Source organism: Plectrocnemia conspersa, unplaced genomic scaffold (genome assembly GCF_051122295.1).
Source record: "Plectrocnemia conspersa isolate PC_06_02 unplaced genomic scaffold, ASM5112229v1 ptg000013l, whole genome shotgun sequence".
Classification (NCBI taxonomy): Eukaryota; Metazoa; Arthropoda; class Insecta; order Trichoptera; family Polycentropodidae; genus Plectrocnemia; species Plectrocnemia conspersa.
In genome coordinates, this window is record NW_028277177.1 from 26,250,600 (window position 1) to 26,275,548 (window position 24,949).

At 28.5% G+C, this 24,949-nt stretch overlaps 1 protein-coding gene across 11 annotated transcripts in view; it reads right to left on the reverse strand.

The window, feature by feature from the left end:
• rdgA (retinal degeneration A) overlaps nt 1-24,949 on the reverse strand; it is a 355,552-nt gene that overhangs the window by 89,219 nt on the left and 241,384 nt on the right. For 3 of the 11 annotated variants that reach the window (XM_088201625.1, XM_088201624.1, XM_088201626.1), the window contains exon 2: nt 23,262-23,436. The exons of 2 other annotated variants lie outside the window; for them this stretch is intronic. In XM_088201625.1, coding sequence (XP_088057751.1) covers nt 23,262-23,425 — 164 coding nt within the window. In that variant the 5' untranslated portion in view covers nt 23,426-23,436. Of the gene's footprint in view, nt 1-15,260; nt 15,565-18,049; nt 18,181-23,248; nt 23,437-24,949 lie in introns of those variants that run through there. 6 more of the 11 variants (XM_088201630.1, XM_088201627.1, XM_088201628.1 and 3 more) reach the window with 5 other exon arrangements.

Sequence of the window (24,949 nt, forward strand, 5' to 3'; positions counted from 1 at the left end):
AATCTTATAGTTATTTACGTAAGTAAACATTGTATTTTCATTCATTGTGCTTCTCAGTATACTATTATTGTAACTGAAAAAACAGATCATGATGTTTACGTTTTTATTCACAGATCCTGTTTATTTAATGTGAATCCGTCTAAATAACATATCTAATAATTAAAATGTGTAAGCAATATAAACAAGGAACTCTTAAATACAGTTTATATTTTAAATTTTAGTACTGATATATAATGTTTTCAAGTTCAACAACTAATGCCTTACTTAATCTTTATAAAATACACAAATTGGATAAAGAGAAACTTTGAAAGGTTTCTTCTTACCCAATAATAATTGATAATGGTATTATTAAGAAAACGTTAATGTATTTATTATTTATTTTAAAAATAGCTTTGTAAACAATTATAGTTGTATATATTGTAAATATAATATATACCGCACAAGTATTCATATTCACATATTAACTTTTACTGAATTGTACAAATAAAGGATATTTACAGAAATGTACGTGATTGAAAAACACGTGATATGTAAACACGTGTTATATACAATAGAATGCGTAACGGATAGAATTTTTCATTAAATATTTACGTAGAAAAAGAATCATTATATTGAGGACTTGAGAACATATAAACAAGATAAATTATAATAAACCAACTTAAGGAAAATATATGTTGATAAACTACCACATAATATTTATTGACGTATTTTTATAGCACAAACACAGCAACAGTTTATATTTAAAATACAGATTGTTATCTGTTTTAAAAAATGTTTTTTAGATAGATTCAAGACTATTTTTTTACATTTTCCTGGAGAGATAACCCGAAAATTTCTGGTTTAAAATCAGGGACGACATTACAATTTTTTCCAGGGGGGGCAAAAATTGTCAGTGGACGTATTATAATATTTGGATTTCATTAAAATTCAAGCATTTTTTTTTGGCCTAATTTCAAGAAGGCGTATATGCCTCTCCCCCCTGCCTCCAACAAATGCATTTGAACACAATCAACAACTACTAAGTAATTAGTAAGACACCAAACTGATATCAGTGAAATCTGTGTTCTTAATGTTAAACTATTAGTACAGCTTACAATCAATAGATGTCACTATGCCCGACCTAGTTCGATTTTATTTTAAATATTTAACACGATATTCATTCATAAAATAAGGAAAATCTATGAAAATCTTATTACTGATAATATTTATAATTATACAAAAATAATAATTAATTTCGATGTTCCAGACACGATAGAAATGTCAATTGTCATTTTAAATTAAACAGAAATGTTTTAATTTAGGGAAATCGATGATTATTTAAGAACTCGTAAAAAAATCAATAAGTACAGAGTAGTTCATAATAAATCAGCATATAAAAAATAAATATATGTATTTAAATTATGCAACACAAAAATCACAATACCGCATTTCCGAAACGCAATCGCGTACGATATAAAAAGCTCGCTGGCATTTTATATTAAACAAAATAATCAAGCTGCATTTTTTACATTAATGTGCTTTACATAAATATTTGTGAGACAGAAAAATTGCCAAATATATTTCAACAAAAGAATGCGACACAAATAAATGAATAATTGTGAAGCTAATAGTATTTTTACAATATCGACGCATTAAAATCCAGAATTGATTTATTGGTAGGTAAAATACTATTTTGCGGTTATTTTATATTAATATGTACGACATTTGTATGATTATAGGCTTCTTAGACGATGGGAAAAAAAGGTAAGTTTAAATTTGATCTTATTTCATCAGCAGTATAAAGGTCAGGCTTAATGTTAGATATTCAGTCTAACTTACAGTTCTCATGAAAAAAATTACGAGATAAATGCGGCAAATGGGTCAAAGTATAAAGAGGTGACGTCCACGATGAATAAGAGTGGAATGCCATCCGTAATGAATGATGTACTAATGAACTGGGTAAAGTTAAACATTAACCTGCTGCAGAATTCATCGTTAATTATTCAGCAAAACAGATCGTTTCAATGTTACTAATAAAGCACAATATACTATAATTGTCTGTCCAAGTTTAACTAGCACATTTTTATGGACAATGATATTCGAGAGATTAATAAACAACTGTAACTAACACGTAAAAAATTTTCAAATGAAAAAAAGCGTTTAAAAATCGATTAACAATGTCAAAAAACTGCATAGAGGTCCATGGTAAAAATAATAAAAATTAATAAAAGTATTACAAATCTAAATATATAATCTAGTGAGATCGTAATCACTCCATGTTCACACTCTTTCTATATATATATATCTACATTTACATTTTCCCTGTTTCATCCTCAACGACCCAATTGTGCCATATAAAGCTCTCGATTAATTAATATAATCGCATGACATTGATGTCAACATCCCGTGGCTAATTTTATTTGCAAAAATTGCACATGGACGAACGACACCACTTAACGATCTTTAATGACCCACCATTTATCCACTTGATCGAATGCAATCATGCACTTTGCTGCGTTCGCATCATCCGATTACGAATACGTTAAATGCATGCCGAGTTCATGTTTATATATGTTAGTGTAAACAAACTTATTAAGGGATAATCTAAGCCGTTCTATTGTACCTTTTTGTTTCCGGCAATTTCGCACTTGAAACATTAACGATATGATGGTAAGAATCGTTACTTGTGGGACTTTTATTGCGTCCGAATTTATGATAACGCTTCTTCGCAGGGTTAGTGCCTTCGGAACTGACACTGAGAACTACGAACTGTCTTTATTGCCCAAAAGGCGTTATTTATTTTTATCGCTTCGGCAATAAGAGGTAGTTGGTTTGTCGAGATTTACTATATTTTATACCCCCAATTGAATAGTCCGAACCTTAGATGTATCTTGAATATAATATAAAAAAAACTATCTAAGATAAAGCTACTATTATCAATTTTGGAATCGAAGCCCTTTTGAGCTCGTAGAAGATTGAAAAACGGAATATTCATAGCATAACATATAGCCAAGGGTGAACGTAGTATATTATATACAAAATACAAGCACATATTTACTCACTGTGGTAACACACATTCGTACCTGACTGATACACGACATAACGAAGATTGACAATCAGTCTGTTGAAACGGTCAGAAAAAATAAATACAATTAAATTTGCACAACAAGTAATCAGTCTTGGCGTGTCACGTTGATTTCGTTTGCATTAAGCGATGCCTACAATCAAGGGTACAACCCTCGGAGAGGGCAAAATTTGCAGATAGACAAACATGAGGGTCATTCTGGTACTAATAAGAATCTTGTACATATTTGAACGCGGAAAAGAGAGTTAAGTAAATATTTTTTTGAGTAAGAACCACTATACACAAATTGTATCATCTTATCAATCGATAATATCGTGAGCTTAAATCTGCTTATACTCTGATTATTGTTATTAATTTGTATTGTATCTAAGAGATAAAGGGCTACGATCATGCTTCTGCAAAGATACGTGATAAAGATCAGTATAATTGACAGCTTAATCTAAAAAATAGCGTTATAAGTAAAAACTATTACATATTACAACACGACCAATTCTCGCAAGATCGTACAGATAATTATATAATTTTAAAATTGTCAAGATATTAGAATAGTAAAACCACAAAAGAGTAACAATTTGTTAAATAAATATTATATAATAATTAGGTTACAAGTGAGAATTAGGAAGTTTTGCCCGGAAGTTAAAGTTGACGTAATTTCTCAATAGTAGTTTTGGCTAATATACTATTTGAAAAGGAGAAGAGATCAGTGATCTTACTCTTTCTCTCTCTCAACTAATAAATAATACTGGATGATTAAGAACGAAAATAGGATATCTGTTTTACAACTTCTAAATATTTTATTAGACAATTAAAATATTTGGTGTAGCGTTTTTGATTGTTTAAAAGCACGCATATTTGTACCGTTAGCAATAGCTCCATTAACCAGCACGATAGACGAATTGTATAAGTCGCTGACTATTGACCTGTAAGACCTAGGTTCGAAACCCATATATCGTGTCTGGGGGATCAAAATTAGTAATTATATAAAAAAATCCGATCGATCCGCATTAATCTTATAAATAAATATCGTAGTGATTTTTTCAAATCAAGCTATGTCGTACATGAGTTATAGAAAATATTCTAATAGTAAGATACTTTAGCTCATAGAGATCATCTTATATGTATTCGACAAAAGAAAAAATATCCTGTTTTTGCGTTAGTGGCTTTTGAGAGTCACAAGTTTTTTATTGTACTTCGTTATAATAAAAAAAGCTACTTAAACGCTGTTGCTTTGCAAATACAAAGAACCTGAATTTTTATAGATTTTATGACTATTTTAACATATGTAATGGAATATTTTAATACATATTTAAAGCCTTAAGTTAACGATAGCCAAATTTATCGGTAACCAATGCTAAAAGTCAACGACTAAAGCCTGAAAGACTTGGGCTCAAATCCAAATGTTTAAATTGGCCTGTGATTATTAAAACTATAATTCTAATTAATCATTACTAAAATTTTTTTAACTTAATTAGTCTCAGTAAGATATAAATTGATTTGGTTCTGCATAATTTTGCTATAAAAATTAAATAAAAACTATCAGAGAATAGAGAACTAAGCAAAAATGGAAAACACTGACTGGTAGTGATTTTATAAAAATAAGTATCGATGCATATTTTAAAAACCCTTTTTAAAATTGTTGTTCTAATTTTACCTTTTTGCTATGTTGTTTTTATTACAACAAAAAACATTTTTATCATGTTTTCTGGTAAAATAACATTGTGTGGTTTCAATCACCTGCACAAATAATTAAGTAAACATTTAAACGACTATTTTTTACAAATAAAAATAAAAACCACTCGTTTCTATGGCAAAGTCTAACAATGGAAGAGAGATTTCGGGACTAAGTAATTGCATTAAAGATTGTTATTATTTCACGAATTATTTATAAACACATTGTTACTCATTTATAAGTACCCATAAGTACCGAAAAAACTACACTTTGTTCGAAAAAAATGCGCGATAGTTTATTCGAAAAAAATTGCCATGTCACACATACTTCACTATATAAATCATATCTGCAAACTAAATAAATCACTTCTATTTTAATTAATCTTGTATCGTTGCTTTTCGAATTTCCTGGGTAGGTATTGATTATATTATACTTAACATACATAAGTTCACCAATCGATTCAACCTTTTAAACCATTCCTTAATCTGATACTATTTAGCGATAAGAAAAGGTTCAAACAAAATTGGGCATCTAATCGAACCAATCTTTAAAAACGGTTAGTTTTAACTTTATAAAGAGTTTAAAAATTATAAATTCACACGTCATACAAGCAAAAGCGCTATAATAAATAATATAAGCGAACAGCAAAACAAGGAGCTAAAATTAATCTTCCAAAACGCAGACCCACATATTTCGTGTGATATTGCAATTATTACAAAACAATATGTTGCTACAAAACACGAATATTACATATGTATATTTATGTTATACTAAAATGTATAAAACATGTATAATATGAAATTCTAATTAAGCTTAAATAGTTGATTTACATATTTTAAGCGTTTTTATTTTTTGCATTTTATATTGAAAGCTTTTAAGGGAATAAAAAAATTAAGGCACAAAATTTCCACGCGACACGTGGAATATGTTGGTTAAGAATAACGCGTTTAATTATTTAGCAATTAAAACACGATTTGTATCATGTTTTATTTACGTATATTACACACGCCGTACACGTATTACATATCGTTTTAAATGTATATTCGGCAATTCATGTTAGTTAAATTATTTTTTTTTTACGAGTATTACCTATAATCATACATTGCTTGTGGAGATAAGAATATTTAAAAGATAAATATAGAAAGTCTTGATAATATTTCATAATAATAACACATTAATCAATAGCCTAGTTTCATAAAGAACAGATTATGAAACATGAGATAGTTTTCATAAAGTTTGACAGGGTTTCAACCACCTACATAATTTGTTATAATTTAGATGTCACTTGTATATTCACTCTACTATGGAATAGAGAACTCAATAGAAAATAATTGCGGTAATAATAATAAATATTGCACGGAATACATCCGTCCCGTGACGTTTATGACACAAACTCTTTATTTGGAAAGGACGCGCGCCAAACAGTACATTCTACCCTACGTATAATAATATTTTTGTTTGATTGTCGGACCGTTACCATTAAAGCGTGAAAACATTTTAAGGGTATGTCTAATAAACGATGCAATTGGCTTGTAATATAGAGGCATCTACATTTTTCTCTGTATATCATAATTTCCATAAACCAGATGGCAACGAATTTCACTACCTAGCGCCGTTCTGAATGTTTAAATGAAAGGTTTATGTTCATATGAAATATTGAATCAATCCTCTTTAAAAAATACGCATTAAAAAATCGTAAGAATTGATAATGAACCTTTAGGATTAGGGAAAATTATGAAAAAGACATAACCAAAAACTCAATTTAATCTTAATGCTTTAAAGATCGCTAACATTTGATTATCCTATGTTTTCTTTTCGTTGAAAACTCACAATTTATGCACGTGTCAAAAAATGAAATTTTCCCACATTTACATTTACCGTAAATACATAAAAAACGACGTCGTTCACTCAAAGAGAATCCATTAGATAAGAGACATAATCAAAGAAGCAATTTCCGACCGAATTATTAGTATAGTCCTCCAGAGTCCGCTTTAGAAAGGGACACTAGGGTCAAATAGATATTTTTTATTAATACGTTTGTATACAAAATCGATTGTGAATTTTTCACGCAATTCTATTAGTCTTAATAGTAATAATAGTATTTTTCTCAGATATTATCCTTATCTATAATACGAGTAATCGAAAGGTTTAGGTCATTTCATAAATAGATTTGAATGTCTGTTTGGCGCAGGTTTACCCCATATTTAACTGAACGTTGATTATTTCGACGGTGCGTGCGTAAAAATTACCATAAATGAGCATCGTTATGGATATGAAACGAACGCGAAGAGACAACGACCAAAGAAAATAACAACTCGAACGAAAATATATGATGAAAGATTAGATGATATCAAAACAACATTGAATTACATAATCAAATGTTGTGATTCTCAAATGTTTATATCAATAGAAGCAATAAAATTGTTTTAGTATCGAGAAATAAATATTAGAAAATATTTTGATCTAGAAAAGTTTTTTTAATAGCTGTCATTTTGAAATAAAATTATAATACATTTAATATTCTAAAATTATTTAACTTATATTCTTAATTGAATACTTGATTAAACAATAACTATATTAAGATTATATATCAGAATTTTTTTAAGAAATGGATAAAAATATACACAACACAAACAGAATAAAGTATATTTAACTGTAATGTAAAAAAAACTTTCTTCATACCCATTTCTTTATAGAATAAACCCAAAATTATATTCAAATAAGTTTTACGAGCGCAAAGTTTGTACATACATATTTTTTTAACTAATTCAAATCCAAGTCTAAATTTAAAATAAATCTCACAAATTCATTTTAGATAAAAAAATATTAAAAAAAATATTATTGCCTTTAACAATAATATAACCTAAATAATGTAATAATAGCATTAACTTTTATAAATACTGAAAATTGCTAAATATCAAGTGAATTCATTATTACTTTGTGGAACGACTTAATGTCGCTTTGAATCGTTCGTGTGAACGGTTATTAACTTTATTTTCCATTACAGTGATAATAACTTTATCGTTTGCTAATAAAAGCTAATTTATAATAAATGTACTTTTAATTATTATCGCATTTGGTAAATAATCAACAATTTTTACTATATATTATTAATTAATTGATTTGAAAGCAATGAACTACATAGATTAAAAATGCAAAAAGACATTTATAATTCTACACAGATATTGGAAGTTAAACCTATATTTTACAGGAATTTAATTTAAGTAACAAGTTCAAGAATTCTACTTTCAAACCGAAATTAAAAATAAATGACTGGAAAAGCCAAGCTTTTATCAAATTGAAAATATATTGAATTACTACACAAGGCTCGCCTACAACAACTCGGAAGTATAGATACGTAAGGTTTCAAATGCGATAATTTCCAAAACGTTTGAGCAAGCTTTTTCTTCTAATTTAGCAAATTGATTACCATTATAATTAATTTACAATTTAAAGTAAGGTCTCTCTATAAATATACTGAAGATAAAGTACACGATGGTCAGTAACGTTCAACTATACAAAAAAAAAGTAAATTATTTGCCACAATAAATAGTTATTTTTTGTTAACGATCACTTATGGTTTACTTTGTTAAAATCTTTTCAAAACCAATTTTCCATGAATGCCAAGTTTCAATAGTTCATAATATTCCATAACAAAAGGTCGAATAATTAATTTCCAAATTATGGTAGATGAGTTGAACGTCGGAAAGATATAAAAAATGGGAAAATTATCATTGCGATCACCTTACTTGACACATGTAGACATTTTATCTTTCTTAAAGTGATACGATTTCCTTACGTAAAAGATAACGAAGGAAATGTTACCGCCGATTTGAGAGCAGTTTTTTTGGACTCATTTGCAGACTATATTTTTATATTTTGCACTTTTTTTAATGTCATATTGCTATTCAGTAATCAAATCTCCACACCACGTAGATTCAACAATTTTTCAAAATAATCCAAGTCTAATTTATATTAATTTTACATCACAAAAGACCGAATATACGATACGTGACTCAAAAACACCCTGTGGTGAATTTTAACCTTTATCGCGAACCTGACGTGATTTCGCCGAAGTGCTTCGCGGATCCAATAACGGCGAATACATTCTAATTAAGTCCTTTATCAAGGATATAGGGCCACACGAGCCAAGTTATGGGATATTCGCGAAAATAACTCACGTAATTTCATTCATGAATATTTATGTCTTTGACTTTGAATATACATTTGAGTAATACGCGGTTTAGTAAAGTTATATGCTATACGTTGCTAGAAATAAATTAAATAATATTAATAGATATCTATGTGGGAATTTTAGCTACCTTCATATTTTTTGTTATAAAGTGGTCATTCTAGCGATACTTTCGAACAAACTATAAAAAATTCTCGAATGTTTATTTCAACGGAAGAGATTTTATGTAATTGCAAATATTTTACGAACCACTATGTACTTTAAATTTAAAAGACATCCGTCCCGAAACGTTAATCACTCATACCTACCCCTAAAAACTACCCTTTGTATGGAAAGGATACACAATAGACAATGGGTTATACCCTGCGCATCTTCTCCCCTTGTTTAACGATTACCGGAGTGGCCATCTAGACCGTTTCTCTTTTAACCTTCATCCGTCCCTCAAATCGACTGTACACTAAAGTCCCTCGGGTCTTTTTCGACCCAGGCAGAAATTTTTGACTTAAAAGAAACAAAATGCAAATTAATTAAATTAATTTTATTAGTAACGGTAATGTTGACTGTTTGCGAATAATAAAGAGCGATTTATGGGTTAATTATTTATTTATTACATTTATTACATACATTATAGGAAAGTGCCTTACAAATAAATCTTTTACAATATTTACATTCTAATGCATGTTTATTGTCCGATTTTGGACAAATGTGACATCTACCTTTTTTTTTAACACGTATCCTTGCTGTTGGTACTTCTAAAGGAGATGTAGTTGTGCATTTTTGTTCTAATATAAATTGTTGTCTTTTATCAATAATTTGCCCACGGTTTCAATGAAAATTCTCCTTTGATAATTTTTTTTTATATTCCAATCTGGATAAACTCATGTAAATATAATAAATGCATTTGATATAGATATATCTAATATATTGGCAAAAAAAGTAATTGGTCATCTATTGGTTTTTCTTCGAGTTTTCTGGCTATTTTTGTCAAAGGTATCAACTCCTCCTTTCGTTGCATTATAATCTAATATAATGTTAGGTTTATTTTCAGAACCACCTGACAATTCCTTCGTTATGTGAAGAGTGCTCTGAAGAATAACACATTTCTTTTTTTTAGGAATGTATGACACTAAAGATGTATTCTTTGTAAATGCAAATTTTGAAGTAAAAATTGCTTTGCCTTTTACTTCGAGCAATACGGGTGGAATTGACGTTTTATTTTTTTGAATAGTGCCAATCATAGTATTTTTTTTTATAAGTAACATTTGACCTTGTTCATAAGAAGTGAAAAAGTTGTTAACTGTTACATTTCTCCCATCAAGTGGTTGACACAAATCTAAAACCACTCGCCTTCCTTGATTCCTTTCAGGTGCTTCACCAGCTACTTTTCCAGTGTATATATATATATATATTCCAAACATAACTATTTTTGCTAGCACCCAAAATTTAATCCCATATTTAGCCGGCTTTTTTGGCATGTATTGTCGAAACGGACATTTTCCGCGGTATGAAAATCAATTGCTCATCGATTGTTACATTTTCGCCCAGATTATAAAGATATGGTAGTATTTCAACCCATTTATTCTAAAGTTCTCGAATCGGGGCTAATTTGTCAGTATTTCTTCTAGCAGCTCGTGTACTACGATCATCAAATCGAATGACTCGATATAATTTTGAATCGTTTTAGTGACATAGTAGCCCTGAATATATGTCGACCCTTTGTTTCGTGCCATAAATTTTCCAAATCCTCATTATTCAATTTATATATACCAGCTAACAACAAAAGTCCAATATATGCATCCAATTTGATAATATCAATATTTTTCAATCCTCTTTAAACACGATTTTCTTCCAAAATGGTATTTTGAATAATAATAGTTTTTATAGAATTTGTAAACAATAATTGAAATGCAGAGTTCTGTTGATATGCGAGAAACAGCATACCTTGTGATTCCAGGGGTAGTTCTAATCATGTTTGATGATGATTGACGGCTATGTTGAAGGCTTTGATCGCCATTTAATACCTTTATCTTTAGAAAGATATGATGTAGATCCAGGAGGTACATTATCTATGTCACTATCAGAAGTTTCAGTCAATTCTTCAATATGATCTGACATCTCTGAGCAGGTATCATTTCCCGATGAAAATTCAAGTAAATTATCTTCTATTATAATCACTTCAAAAGAGTATTTCTTAGAAAGTGATAAACAATAAACATCTGTTTGCGCCGGGAATTCCAATAATTTGACCTAAAATAGACTTGGGTCATTTTCGACCCGAGGGACTTGAGTGTTACTTTTTTTACAAGAGATAATCCAGGTAACATATTTATTTTTTCTTTTCAAAAATTAGTTTATTATCTCAACAAAATCAAAGTCACGAAATTACAGATATGTAGTATTAATATTTTAAGATATATTTGCAAAACAAAATCGCTTCGGGTCGAAAAAGACCCGAGGGACGGATGAAGGTTAAGACGTAAACACATTTCATGTGTGTATTCAAAACGCAGTACAATTAGGTAGCAAACAACCTCACCTGCGATTCGCCAGAGCTGTCTCGAACTAGCATTAGAAAAGGGGTAGACGGACGAAGACGCGTTGAGCAATGCACCATATAAAACGCCAAGGAGTCACATGACGTCAGCGAATCACAAGAAAACATCACGACTGATCACAGCACACAATAATTCAACTCGACACTCCAGTGAAGACTTTTCAATTTCCAAGACCACCACCTGATAGCAATATTTATATTTCTCTATTAATGTGATAATTTATATATGCTTATAAAATAATTCGTTACATACTTTTCCAACGTTTATTTTGGTTGCAAACTTACCACTTTGAGCTCAAGAAAATATCATGCATAATAATAATAACCCAAAAAAGGCTTTTAAATATCACTTTAATATGTTTGCCTAAAAAGATAAGATATGTAACTAGATTTATATACATACATATATATATAAAACAATATGTTGAGTTAATTTGTATTTTTTTAAGAAAAACTATTTGATAACTTTAAAATTAAATTTAAAGCAAAACTTATTTAAAAAATACTAAAATATAATTTAATATACTTAGTACAAATTTAATGCATTTAAAGCTTATTTTTTGTTTCTAAGTTATAAGTTTTAATGATATTTAAAATTAAAAAAAAAATTTTAGATATAGAAATAACTACTTGTTTTAGTGATACAAATGATATGTTTATCAAAGAATGATTTATTAATGATGTATGTATATCATTCTGTGTTAGAAAAATAAATTGACCTCCTACAAGACACGAGTCAGTCGCTCTAGTTCATGGGTTAAACTGCATAAATAAAAATAATTCACTATCGCCGATAAAGAAAAATAAAACAGAAAGAGTTAAACTTATATAAAAAGCATAACTTATACTTTCTTAAAGAATTCAAATTTAAAGTAGATAAATATATATTTTCCTTTAATATAAGTAGCATTATTATAAATAAAAAAATCAAAGATAATTTTTATATGTATCATCGTCATATTTTAATACTTTTTTGCTCCTTTCACACAAAAATTATAAAATACACAAAAAGTAGTTTTGCAAATGCAATGCAACAATATTAACTGTTTTATTGATACATTTAAAATGTATCATAAATCGAGTTTTATAAAATTATGAATATCAAGTTCAAATGACACTTAGTCAAGATTGTCCTAAAGATTTTTATGCTATATTTAAATCTAGTATTTTTGTATATGTAGAAAAAACATTTTTGCCATAAACAGATAAGAATAAATCGGTTTGTAAAACGAAAATTAAAGGATAAATTTCACTTACTTGCTATGCAACGACCCCATCTTTGAAATATTTACCACGTGTAAATAAAGAAAAAAGAAATGAATATATATTTAATTTAATTCAAAAACACTTAACAAATAAAAGTTAATTATTAAAATAAATATACTTTTTTTTAATATTTGAATTTATCTTATGTCCGTACAAATTAAAAAAAAAATTGCATAAATATCTTATTTTAAATAATTGTATTTGCATAATAGTATTAAAAAAATCAACATATTATTTTACTGAAAAAATTCATCATTCATCACGATGTATATGTGTTCAGTCATAAACAGATAGGATCGTCTCCGGTTCAATAAAGTTTATTATTTATTTTATTTCGCAATCGAAGCGCGATTATAAAATCGCAATAATCTTTGATCTAAGTTCAGATGGAAGATTAGACCTTATCTAAAAATACTTTTATCGTGATACTATTTCATATCTAAGATTAAAAATTATACACTTGATTTACGTGGTAATACATTCTAAAAAATATTGCGTAAATCGAGTAATGAAACGAAATTTGTAATAAATCGGTCGAATAGTATTTACGAGTTTCATTAAATTATAAAGTTAACGCGTGCACTAAAAAAACCCCACTTAAGGCACACTGCATGGGCAGTGTGAAAGGCTCCAGATGTAGGCCAAGTGCAAAAAATATTAACTCATGCGTTTAATGTTTGATTATGAGTATTTAAAAAATGATTTTCTTAACCGCGTAAAATAAAAAAAATATGTAGTTTAGACTTGATTGTATATTTTGTGATTTAATTTTTCAAAATTCAGTTTAATTTTAAATTAACGCAAAATTTTGCACAATAATTATATAGTGCAGAACGCATCGTTAATTTTACTTTATATTACTCAAAGACTACGGATTATTTATATGCACACGAGCGGATTCATATTAGATAAGTAGTCAACATACATAAAAACTCAAGTTTCGATGTCGGAGCCTGTAACTAATTTGTGAAACACAAGAATAGCATTTCCAATTTATTATAATCCAATTACATAATAATAAAATCTAACGAAACCTTAATTTATATTAACTGTTATCAGTAATATTATTTTATTATGAGTTAATTATACTTATAGTTTAAGCGTCGTCTTTATAGGATCTTACGTCACTTAAATTGAATTAACCCACAAGAAAAATCGCTATTTACACAAAACGCGATATGAGAACATCTAGAAGTAAAATTCTCTACATACTTATTATAAAACATAAACAAAGGACGTGTTACAAACCCTCTTTTTTAAAACCATAAATATAAGTCATTATAATCAATACTTTAGAATTATTAAAAAATTCAATAGCATAATGAGCAGTTATTTACTGTAATTACTCCATTGTTGAATAACAGGCGTTTGCTTAAAGCGTTATAATAGGGGCAACACAATTAATACTTACAAATAAGTAGTGAGACACCTGATTAAAATCAATCTGTAAATCAATGACATATTTTATCAATTTTGACTATTATTACAGCTTATATGTTACTATGGTCGAATTAGCTCAATTTTATTATAATTATTTATCACAACTTTAACCTCGAGATTAAGAAAATTTAGGAAAACCTAATCTGTGATCTTCGATCAGAATTATAATTATATAATAATCACTGATTTCGATCTACTAAGATCGTCGCTGAACAATTGATTAACTCTCTGATATGTCTGAAATGTCATAGAGTTCAATTATTAAAAGGATTTGCACATGAGTTGCAACCAAATTTATTCCTCTTCTCCTTACTAAGAATTAAATGGAACGTCGCCTCCAAGCTTTTTTAAAAATCTAAAAATCTGCTTCGATTTAATGGAACTCTTCTACATTTCAACGAAGTCGACTAAACAACTAACACCTGATTTAAATATATAATAAAAATATACGTATACCGAACCAATCCAGCAAACGTATTATCGAACCACCTATCTTCGTCGTTCAACCGATATTAATATTATTATATGATTTATAATTATTTAATTATATTTTTCACTTCAACCTGAAACATGGACTAACATTTTTTTGATAAAAATAAATGTGCTAATTCTTTTTTGGTTAATTTTATTATTGGTTTGGCAAAAATATTTTTCATGCTTTTCTTTCATATAGTATGTAAATATTTTTAATGAATATACATAACTTTATATTTTATATGCTTTTATTTCTATAACTGATTTGTATTATATGATTTTTTCGTATGTTTATAAAAGAGTAAAGGTTAAATATTTTTTGCCATTCCCCTTACATGATTATCTTAAAAATACACTAAAAGCTCTAAGATTAATTAGTTAATAACATTTTAATGTATGTGTATTGTAATGATTATATTGTATACTTATGTAATACATTGTAGATATTTTTATATTAATTTTTAAATACCATAATTATCAAGTCCCATAACATAAATATGTACATACACATTTACACATATACAAATAAAGCTCTGCGCACACACAAAGACAAACCACGACGCCTGTTCACGTATGCTTAAAAGGAAGCTGCCCATCAAACCTGTATCTGTGGTGTGTTCTGGATTTCCTGCGGATCCGGATGGCATGTCTCCTCCTAACTACGGAGTACGCCATGGTGCCTCCGTCACCGTCGAGCTGGTCTTCCGGAAACATCAGGATCCGGAAACGCGCACCGAGAAACCGACAAATCCAGTCTTCAAGGATCCCTTCGCATAATCTACAAAGCACACTCTACACTTTCCCGCACGCGATGACACTACACTTTGTTAAAGAGTTCGACTTTTGAACTTCACAAAAATCCGGAAAGTTACACTGTTTCATATGAGCACGTCCTGTAAAAGTTACTGGTTTATAACGATAGGTTTAATTATAGTTTTAGACCAATTTCAGTTACATTTTATTCGATTGAATGGTAGTAATAATTGGATGGATTTGAAAATGCTCTGATTGGATGATTTTTAATTGCGTGTGATTGAAAAACTTGAATTTCAATTAGAGTTTTTCGTACACGGACGATTTTTCGATCAAATTAACTACAAATTAATGTCGCGTTACGGTGATATTTATAAAATGGTAATTTAAATATTTAAAAATATGATACGAATTGTTTTATATTCGCGTGTAGTTTTATAACCATATTTGTAAGTAACTTAAAGCTGGCACGATGCTGTCAAATACATATCGACAGCTTAAACATAAAATTTGTCTATATGCAACCGTAGGTTTAAGCAACGACCCTATAATCAATGTTTATTATTCATCGATTCTTATTCAGATATTTTACGAAGACAGTCAAAAAGCTTTTCATAAATATGGCTCAAGCCATGTCTGACGGTTTGTTGAGAAGTTGGATGTCGTTAGTTTCGAGAAAGACGTTTGTGATCGCTGACAAGAATATAGGACGCAATCTGAAACTATTTTACAACAGACCTTTCTATAAAAACAATGAACGCGAATTTGAACGAATACTCTGAAACACTTTTATCAGCATATGATAAATATTTTAAGGTATTAATTTATATATGTATGGCGTTTATAACTAGAAAAAACCCTGATTAAATCCCTGTAGTACTCCAGAATAGGGTAAATATTCATCGGAGCAACTTTTGCCATAGCTTATTATATATCTTGACTGTGATTTATAATCATAAAATGAAAAACTCATTTACATTTTTTTTAAAAAGTCATTTTTTTTTTAAATTTGTAGATTTGTTGTATTTAAATAAAAATTTCTATTTTTATTGATTGATTCACAACAAAAATTATTTACATATTTTTCTAATACACTTATATTTTTAAATGAAACACTAAGTAAATGCCTAGAAACTTTTAACCAAGCAGTTTATTTTTTTAGATATTAGACTGATAAACTAGTAAAACTAAACTATTTTATTTTTCACAAATAAAATGTACATCCATGTTTAATTAACAATGAAAATTGTTTAATATTTTTTTATTCGACTGATTTTATTTAGGTTAATGACAAGACATATTTTACCACAGAAATTCAATAGACATTTTATTAATATTTAATTCATTCGCTTGAGAAATTCATAGAGATTTTATTTTATTATATAAAAATTTCCCCCCTTATTTAATATGCTACGATATTTCTTTAAGAAAATTATTTTAAATAGCAACTAAGAATTTGAACTGCGCAAGGTGTTTTTTTTTAATATTTGACTGATCAATTTGCATTTTACAATACTTATATTTTCACAAACAAGCGGCGAGATTTTTTTATAAATTCCTAAAAAAACAGGTTTTTTACTTAAAATATTTTATTCAAAAACTAAATAAGTATGACAGCAATTTTTGATTTTTTAGTTATTAGAACTCACATTGATATTTAAAATTTATAAGAAAAGCATAAAAGCAAGATTTTTCTATAAAATACAATTTTATTCTAAATTATGTAATGTAAATCTAAATTAGATATTTTGATAATAACTGTAGATTAATCTAATAAACCAACTTTGAATCGCAATATATGAATATATGAGCTTGACATAATGATAAAAGTCGTATTGATTATATATTATATTATCCTTTAAAAAAAAAATATTTTATATTTAACCACCAAAATAAAATATGCTTATCAACAAATTTTACAAAGAAAAGGGAAATTTTGCGAAAGCAAATAGCGCAATTCCAGATTATAAAAAAACGAGGATCAAACCACCGTTCGTTGAAGGTGGAATGCTTTATTAGCAAAATAGTCCTTTTTGGTTCAAACATAGTTACTTGCTCACAAAAAAAAACAAGGATTTAAAATGCACATAAAAGAAAACTTCATTAAAGGAATAACTATGCAATACTTCATATTAAAATATGTATATACACATATCATTACGTGATCTCAAATTGACTCAGTTCCGTCCTTATAATAGTACCAATCTTCTCGTTTAGTCCTAGCAACATCAACATCCTTATTGAGCTACTAAAGATAATGAAGAATGCTATTTAAGTTATTAACCTATGGTCTATAGAGACATCAGACAATAACCAAACAATTACAATTGTTATTATATACACACTCTAAGTTGATCGATAGATTAATATCAATAGATTACGACAAGATAAAAATAAGTACATTAATATCTATTGATATTATTTAAAGACTTATTGCTAATATAATATAAGTAAAATATAGTTTTCAGACCAAGATTTTTATGTATGTTTCACTGTTTAAAATAACCGAGAAGAAGACTAAACAATTAAAAAAAAAAATAGCATTAACATTAGTGTCTACATACATATGTATATATAAACAGAAACGTGAATTTATATTTTGATCATCCAAAAGAGGAAAATTCGCCCCTTGATTACCTTGATTGCGTCCTTAATTCACTTTGGTTTCTCCATTTTCACAGCCTCAATTTCTCGCTTGAACTTTGTGAACTTTTGCTGAAAGTTTTTGATCTTCCATTTAAAAGTTTACAAAGGAGGATGATGCGCGGCTGGAAATTATCAAAGATTTTTTTGCGTATAGATGAATTTATAACATTTGTTGTATATGTGAAAAGATAATTATTAGCTTCAAAATAATTTTTAATTGCTTGCACAGTTAGAAGAGCTGTACACGATAGATTTTTCCTTATAAATAAATTAGAACAACTTCCCCACTAATATAAATTATTATAACAACAAGCAGCATAATAAATCATTACAACTGCCTTTTCTCGTGCATTTAATTAAATAATTAACAAACAAATCCCCTATAATAACTGTTAATTCAACACGATTGGCACGCAATATTACCAATCAGACCCAAACCACCAATCTTGCGGGTGCTTTCAAGTACTCAGAGAGAGTTTCACGACCCGAAACACGCAAGCTAACCACCCCCCGGGTAGGTTGGTATTTATCGGACCCAGTTAAAGTTTACTCGTCCAGTTAACTTTAACCGGATCATTCCCGAAAATGACGAGACGTGACCTTATTCAGTATTGATCGATGCCGTTAAATCATACGACCGGGCAAATACAGTTCCAAATCGATAACCAACCCAAAAATCAAAAAGTCTTACTTAAAGGTATTGCCTTAAATCGAAGAAAAGTGAACCCTTGACCCTCGGCGGTGGCTACTTAGAAAAAATGGGTATCGATGGCCTTTGATTCACGTTTTTTCTATAATGAAACCAATTTACGAGGGATATTCGCAGAATACGGTAATTATTGAGTTGAAGTTGCTAGTATATTTTACATCGTATAATGACGATGTGATTAAGTAATTAATGTAGATATTTTATTCGTAATGTGACATTTTTATAACACTATTTTAAAATGCTATAATAAACACTTATATATAAAATTTAATTTAATTTAATAAAAATATAATTTTAAATCATTTTTGATTAAGCAAAAGTGTTAAAAAACGACAAAAATTAAAAAAATAGTACCTTATTAAAAAAAAGGTGAGGTTAATCAGCGTTTAGGAATATAAACGTAAATTGAATTATCTTATGTAACTATTATCAAACTATACAAATTACTTGTATAATTTGACGAAAATATATTTTTAACCATAAATAGATTTGAACTAAAAATAAATACATAAAATTGTCGTTTAAGCTTTTAAGTTACTTTATAACTTTTACATTATTAAAAACACTCCGTTGACTTTTCAGCGGGTACCATGCTACTATAATGTAAACATTTTAAAGCTTTTAATAACGTAAAATGTAGATTTTGTAAATATCTTGTAATGCCCCCTAACTGTATATTAATTTATCAATATTTATTTAATAAAATTATTTTCCGATAATTAAAGACATCGTACATAATGGATATAATTATTTACCAAACAACATAAATCTTATTATATTAGCCAACCGTTTCTCGATCTTATCAATTTAAATTAATACCTCGAATTGAACTGATATATATATATAGAATATCAACATTTTTTTATATTATATAAACTTTGATATCAAATGTTGAACCTCAAAACATTTTTCGTCCTCGCTGATGAAAATTCTCACGCAATTTCATAACTGTGAAAATATTTGCCCGTAAAACCTCGCTGTTTCCAAACCACCTAGGCGTGTATATATAAATAAAAAAGTATACAACTTGCAATATATATATATATATATATATACATATACACTGTTTACTAAATGAGTAAAATTCGTACAAGGAAATTTGAATCAAAAAAAAAAAGTGTACTAATAATAATGGCCATTTTGTACAGGATGAAAATATTTAATGTAAGGACATCTGCATTAATAAATTTACTTACATACGTTGTTGTAAAGAAAGACTTTATAAATTACTGTCTGCTTTATTGCAACTTATACATTTGGCCAGAAACGTTCTCTTTGTCTTTCGAATTAAGCTCCAATGATGAATCTTCCTGGAAACGGACCCAATTTATATGGAAACTAGCCGACCTAATAAAAGGACTTTATATTTGGAATCAGCATCCCATTTGCGACTAGATAAATGAGCGTGTATTATCTATTGTACATCCAATATCGATTGTATAAGTAGAATTTCTAATTTATTGGGTAAATATCAGCGATATTAATATCGCATTATTTATTTTTTTAACACAACTAATCTGTATCAATATATTTTTTATCTAGATATATATCAAATGTATTTTATGAGTTTTTTTAGTTTAAATTTGAGTATTATACTATATAGACATTGATAAGTTCAATTACTCAAAGATAATTTAAGAAAAATAAATATAAACGTAGATATTTAAAGAATGTTTCATACAGTTTTTTATCATAAAATATATATGTGTATTAAAATATATTATACATAGTTGCACTGTTTTTTCCAAATTTTATTTCCCAAATTAGTATATATTATATTATTTATTGCATGCAGTATCATCTACAGATTAATAATAGCATTTTTAAACTAAAACTGTTTCATATTGTGTAATAGAGTAAGCGCACAATCTCGCTACAGCACAACGGTCGGGAGCGAGTCTCTCAGAGAGTAACGATTTGTGAAGATATAAATTTGCTAAATAGTATTCACAGCTTTTATCTATAGCGATACTGTTTTAAATCTACTGATCAGTAGTATATATAGCCTTTATTTTTAAACGATTTAAATAAAGCAGTAATACATACATACATTATATTTTGAGCTTAACCTGTGTATACTTATTAAAGCAAAATATATAAAGAAAACCTGATTTTTTATTGTGTGAATGAAATATTCAATTATTAAATTGGCCATTGTATTGTACATGTTTATAAAACGTGTATTTAAGCAATAATTAATGGAGCTGTGTGATCTATCAATTAGACTACCGGCGATCGACAGATACAAAGCTTTTAAACTATAAAATATAAATTATTATGCGTTAAAAGCACAATTAAAAAATTGAATGCTCTTTTTATATTCACAAGTGCATAATGTACTTAACAATAATAGACTGCAATAGAATTTATAAAAAAAAATACTTAAAAGATTGCCAAAACTTCAACAGCTTAAATTTTAAGGGCTACGAGAAGCAAATGTTCTTTGTATTTATCGAGCAAGAAGCCTCCCTTCAAACAAATACATAGCGCTCAAACTTCCATTCAGATTGCGTTTCAGTCAGCACTTCATCAAAACTTATGTCAGATATTACCGACTTATTTCAGACACAAGAGAAATCATTCAACCTATCACCAAGTAGAACTATGTTGATCATCGATAATGATGAGACCTAATGATCAGCTGCTTCCCTCTTCACGTCAACCCTTATCTAGCTACGACTACAATTTTTTTAGATAAGGTTATGGGATCCTCAAATATATACAACATTTACACAAACTGACTTCATGTCAAGACAATATTTTAGACAGTCGCGAGCAACGTTAGACGTGTGCTCAAGAGAGCTTTATATTAAAATATTTTAAAATAATTTAAATATATCTGGCATAGTGATTTTTTATGACACTGTTCATAACATAAACACCATTTAACCCTACCTTCCCGATATATGCTTAGTTGCACTTTAGGACCTTGAGAAAAACAGATGAATCATTTAAACAATGATAAGTAATAATGTATATATTCAAATTAAATGTTGCAAAGTTTTAAAATATTTTATGGCTTATCTATAAAGTAAGAATTATATGTATATACTTTTTCTGAAGAACCGCCTTCAGATTTGTGTATGTAAATGTAATATTAACGTCTATTTTAAACATTTTAAAGCATATTTAATATTGTTTATCATTGAACGTTTTTAAATTGAATAGACTTAAAGAAATATTTATTGCAATATAACAATGATACCTAACATATATTAAATTTATATTCTCTATCGTAATATTTCATTTTATAAAATATGAATATTTTAAGTTAATATAATACATGAAAGATTTAATATGATGATACATATGCTAATCACGTCCGTATCAAAACGTATATGCCCAACTTTGAAATAATTCAATTAAGCATAGTGTTTTACGACTTTTGCCCCATAAATTTTTAATGGTTCAATTTGGGAAATTGACCGTAGGGTGACTTTGAAATTTCATTCATATAATACCCACATAAAATATTACAAATGTGAATATTTTGTTAACCACCAACTATAAAACCAAAAACCGTAATACATTAATTTTAATCAAAATCCCAAGTGCTTCTTGTTTACCGCCAGTGACACGTCTAAAAATCAATTAGATGTGTTTTAAGATTAGTATTATTTAAACTATGCAAATCCAAATGTTTGTTATTGTAGTTACCTGCTGAGAGCGAGATGGTTTTTGTAATCTGTCTTTGAGGGTTTCTTACGTTACATTTTTCACATTAATATTGGAAATATTGAAATTCTTAGTGGGACCAAGATGCATTCTTTGAATGTGTTAATAAACATTTATGTTAAGTAAATCATAAGAACTATAAGAAAATGGCTGTAGCAAATTCAAAAAAAAATCTAAAAAAAGCCACGATAAATAATTATGCTTAGAAACAAACAGATAAAAAAAAATTGAACTTACTTTAATTACAATAGATAAAACTTCTTGTCTTATATCAACTGCAAAGATAATTTACTTATCAATTACTTAAGAACACATGATCAAGCAAGCATGTGCGTATGGTAAGATACATTTCCTTTGGCTCGCTTGTGTGTTAAGTGACGAGAGTGAGTGAGAGATGCGTTACACGCGTTTCTCACGCTCACTTCTTCTCATTCGCTCTCGTCACTTAGCACGCGAGCGAGCAAAAGGGAATGTATTTCACCGTACGCGCCTGCAAGCAACATGTGCTTTAAGCGTATGCTTTGGAGGCGTTATCAAGAAAGAATACAATTTAGATCAAATAATCGTGATTAGATACATCAAAAGATGCAGTAGAAAAATAACCCGTAACATCTGTCTGATTTGGTGTTGTACTTAATCAGACCCCTAACATTTATTTAATAAAGTACAATAATCGGTCAGAGGCTATGACTGTATAAAGAAGTAAAAAATCCTTAAAGTAGACTTAGAACTTACTCGCTTAACAAAAACGACTATAGGTTAGTATTTTTAGACAAAATTCCACACGAACTCAAAACTGTACTTGCTCAAATGTGTCACCTTCTCGCTGGACGATTATTAATCCCGACGAACCATGTCCAGCACTTGACTGTTTCTGGAGAAGTCGGAGACGCTGGATCCTGCTTTTCCATCATATTGCATCCTAACTTTAGTTTGCATAGTCCTTGAGCACTCAAATTCACTAGCGTGCATGCCGAAGTCATGATACTCCCATCTAGAAAGTTTCTCGCCAGTGAATACGTATATATTACAGTTCAGAGATCCGGTTAATCTAACAATTCTAAGCATTGTTTGAACAATAGGATCCCTGTAATTCTCATCTTGCTTTTTATATTATCAAAAAAGCAATGACACAAATAATTAATTACTAATATTTTCTTATATTCATTTACTAATTATTTGCCTGACATAGCTATTTACAATCGTTTTCTAGCAGTTTTATAAAATAAAATTTCAGACCAATATATAAATAGAACGAGTTATGTTATAATTAAAAAAATATTATAAGAAAATAAAATTATTTATCAAGTATAAAAAAATATATTTCAAGTAATATATTAAGTCTCATCGTATCCTTTTAGATAATATATCCCCTAAATAGTAGCTGTATTTATATTGAAGTACACCTCGTTTTTGATATATTTTTCTTAATAAAATCTAGTAGTTTTAAAAGGGGACTCTTGTGAAAGTATTTGTGTTTCCTCTTAAATTATCTTTAACAGTTCTCTACATATTTATCAAAATTAATATATTTCTAATGATGTTTCGTTATTATGAGCGTTTTTATGAGGGAAAATCTGTAATTTTGTTAGTTTAGATGGACAGATTTTACACCATAAGTTCACGGTCACATGTCTCAGAATTATTTTAAAATAAACATGCACATATATATATATATATATATATATATATATATATATATATATATATATATATATATATATATATATACATATATATATATATATATATATATATATATATATATGTATACACATATATACCTAATCGAGCTTCATATAAAAGCGCTGTTCAAGAATTGATACTCCACTCGACTTCCTACCTGGGCTGTCGCTAGAGACAACCGCTTGGTAAGACAAAGCTCAAAGTTATTGATAGTATTTGGAAACAGATATTCGATTGCGTCCCTAATTCTTGCCCATTGCGGCCAGTTTTTTAGCGTTCTGACGCTCCTCTTGTTATCCCTTACACCCAAGTCCAAAAATAAAAATATGGTAATGAAAGTGTATAGGGGAGGCTATAGTCTGTCACGCTCTGTAATCTTCGGGTGAACTAAAACAGGTAGTTTTTTATTTATCATCAGCAAAGTCTTTATCTTCCAAAAATAAGTACCAGGGCTATAAAAATAATTGTTTCGAAAAGAAAATAAATCCATATAGCATAAGGAAACGGAAACGTCGAATCGAAAGATATTTTGTTCAAGAGTGTGATTTCTCTCACAAAAACATATTCGCAAAAATATGACGAAACAGTGTTTAAGAAATGTATGGGCGCGTTTAAGGGCAAAAAACTAGATTTAACGAGTGTAGAAGTTAGTACCATAAAATTGTTTGATAAAATATCATTACTACGAAAACTTTTAGGAATTTTAATTGTGTACTGTCAATAATTAATATATATATATTATAGCTAATAATCTAACATTTGTATGTTTTATTAGAATAATTCATTATATAAAACATCCAATTCAGAAACAAAAAGTGCCA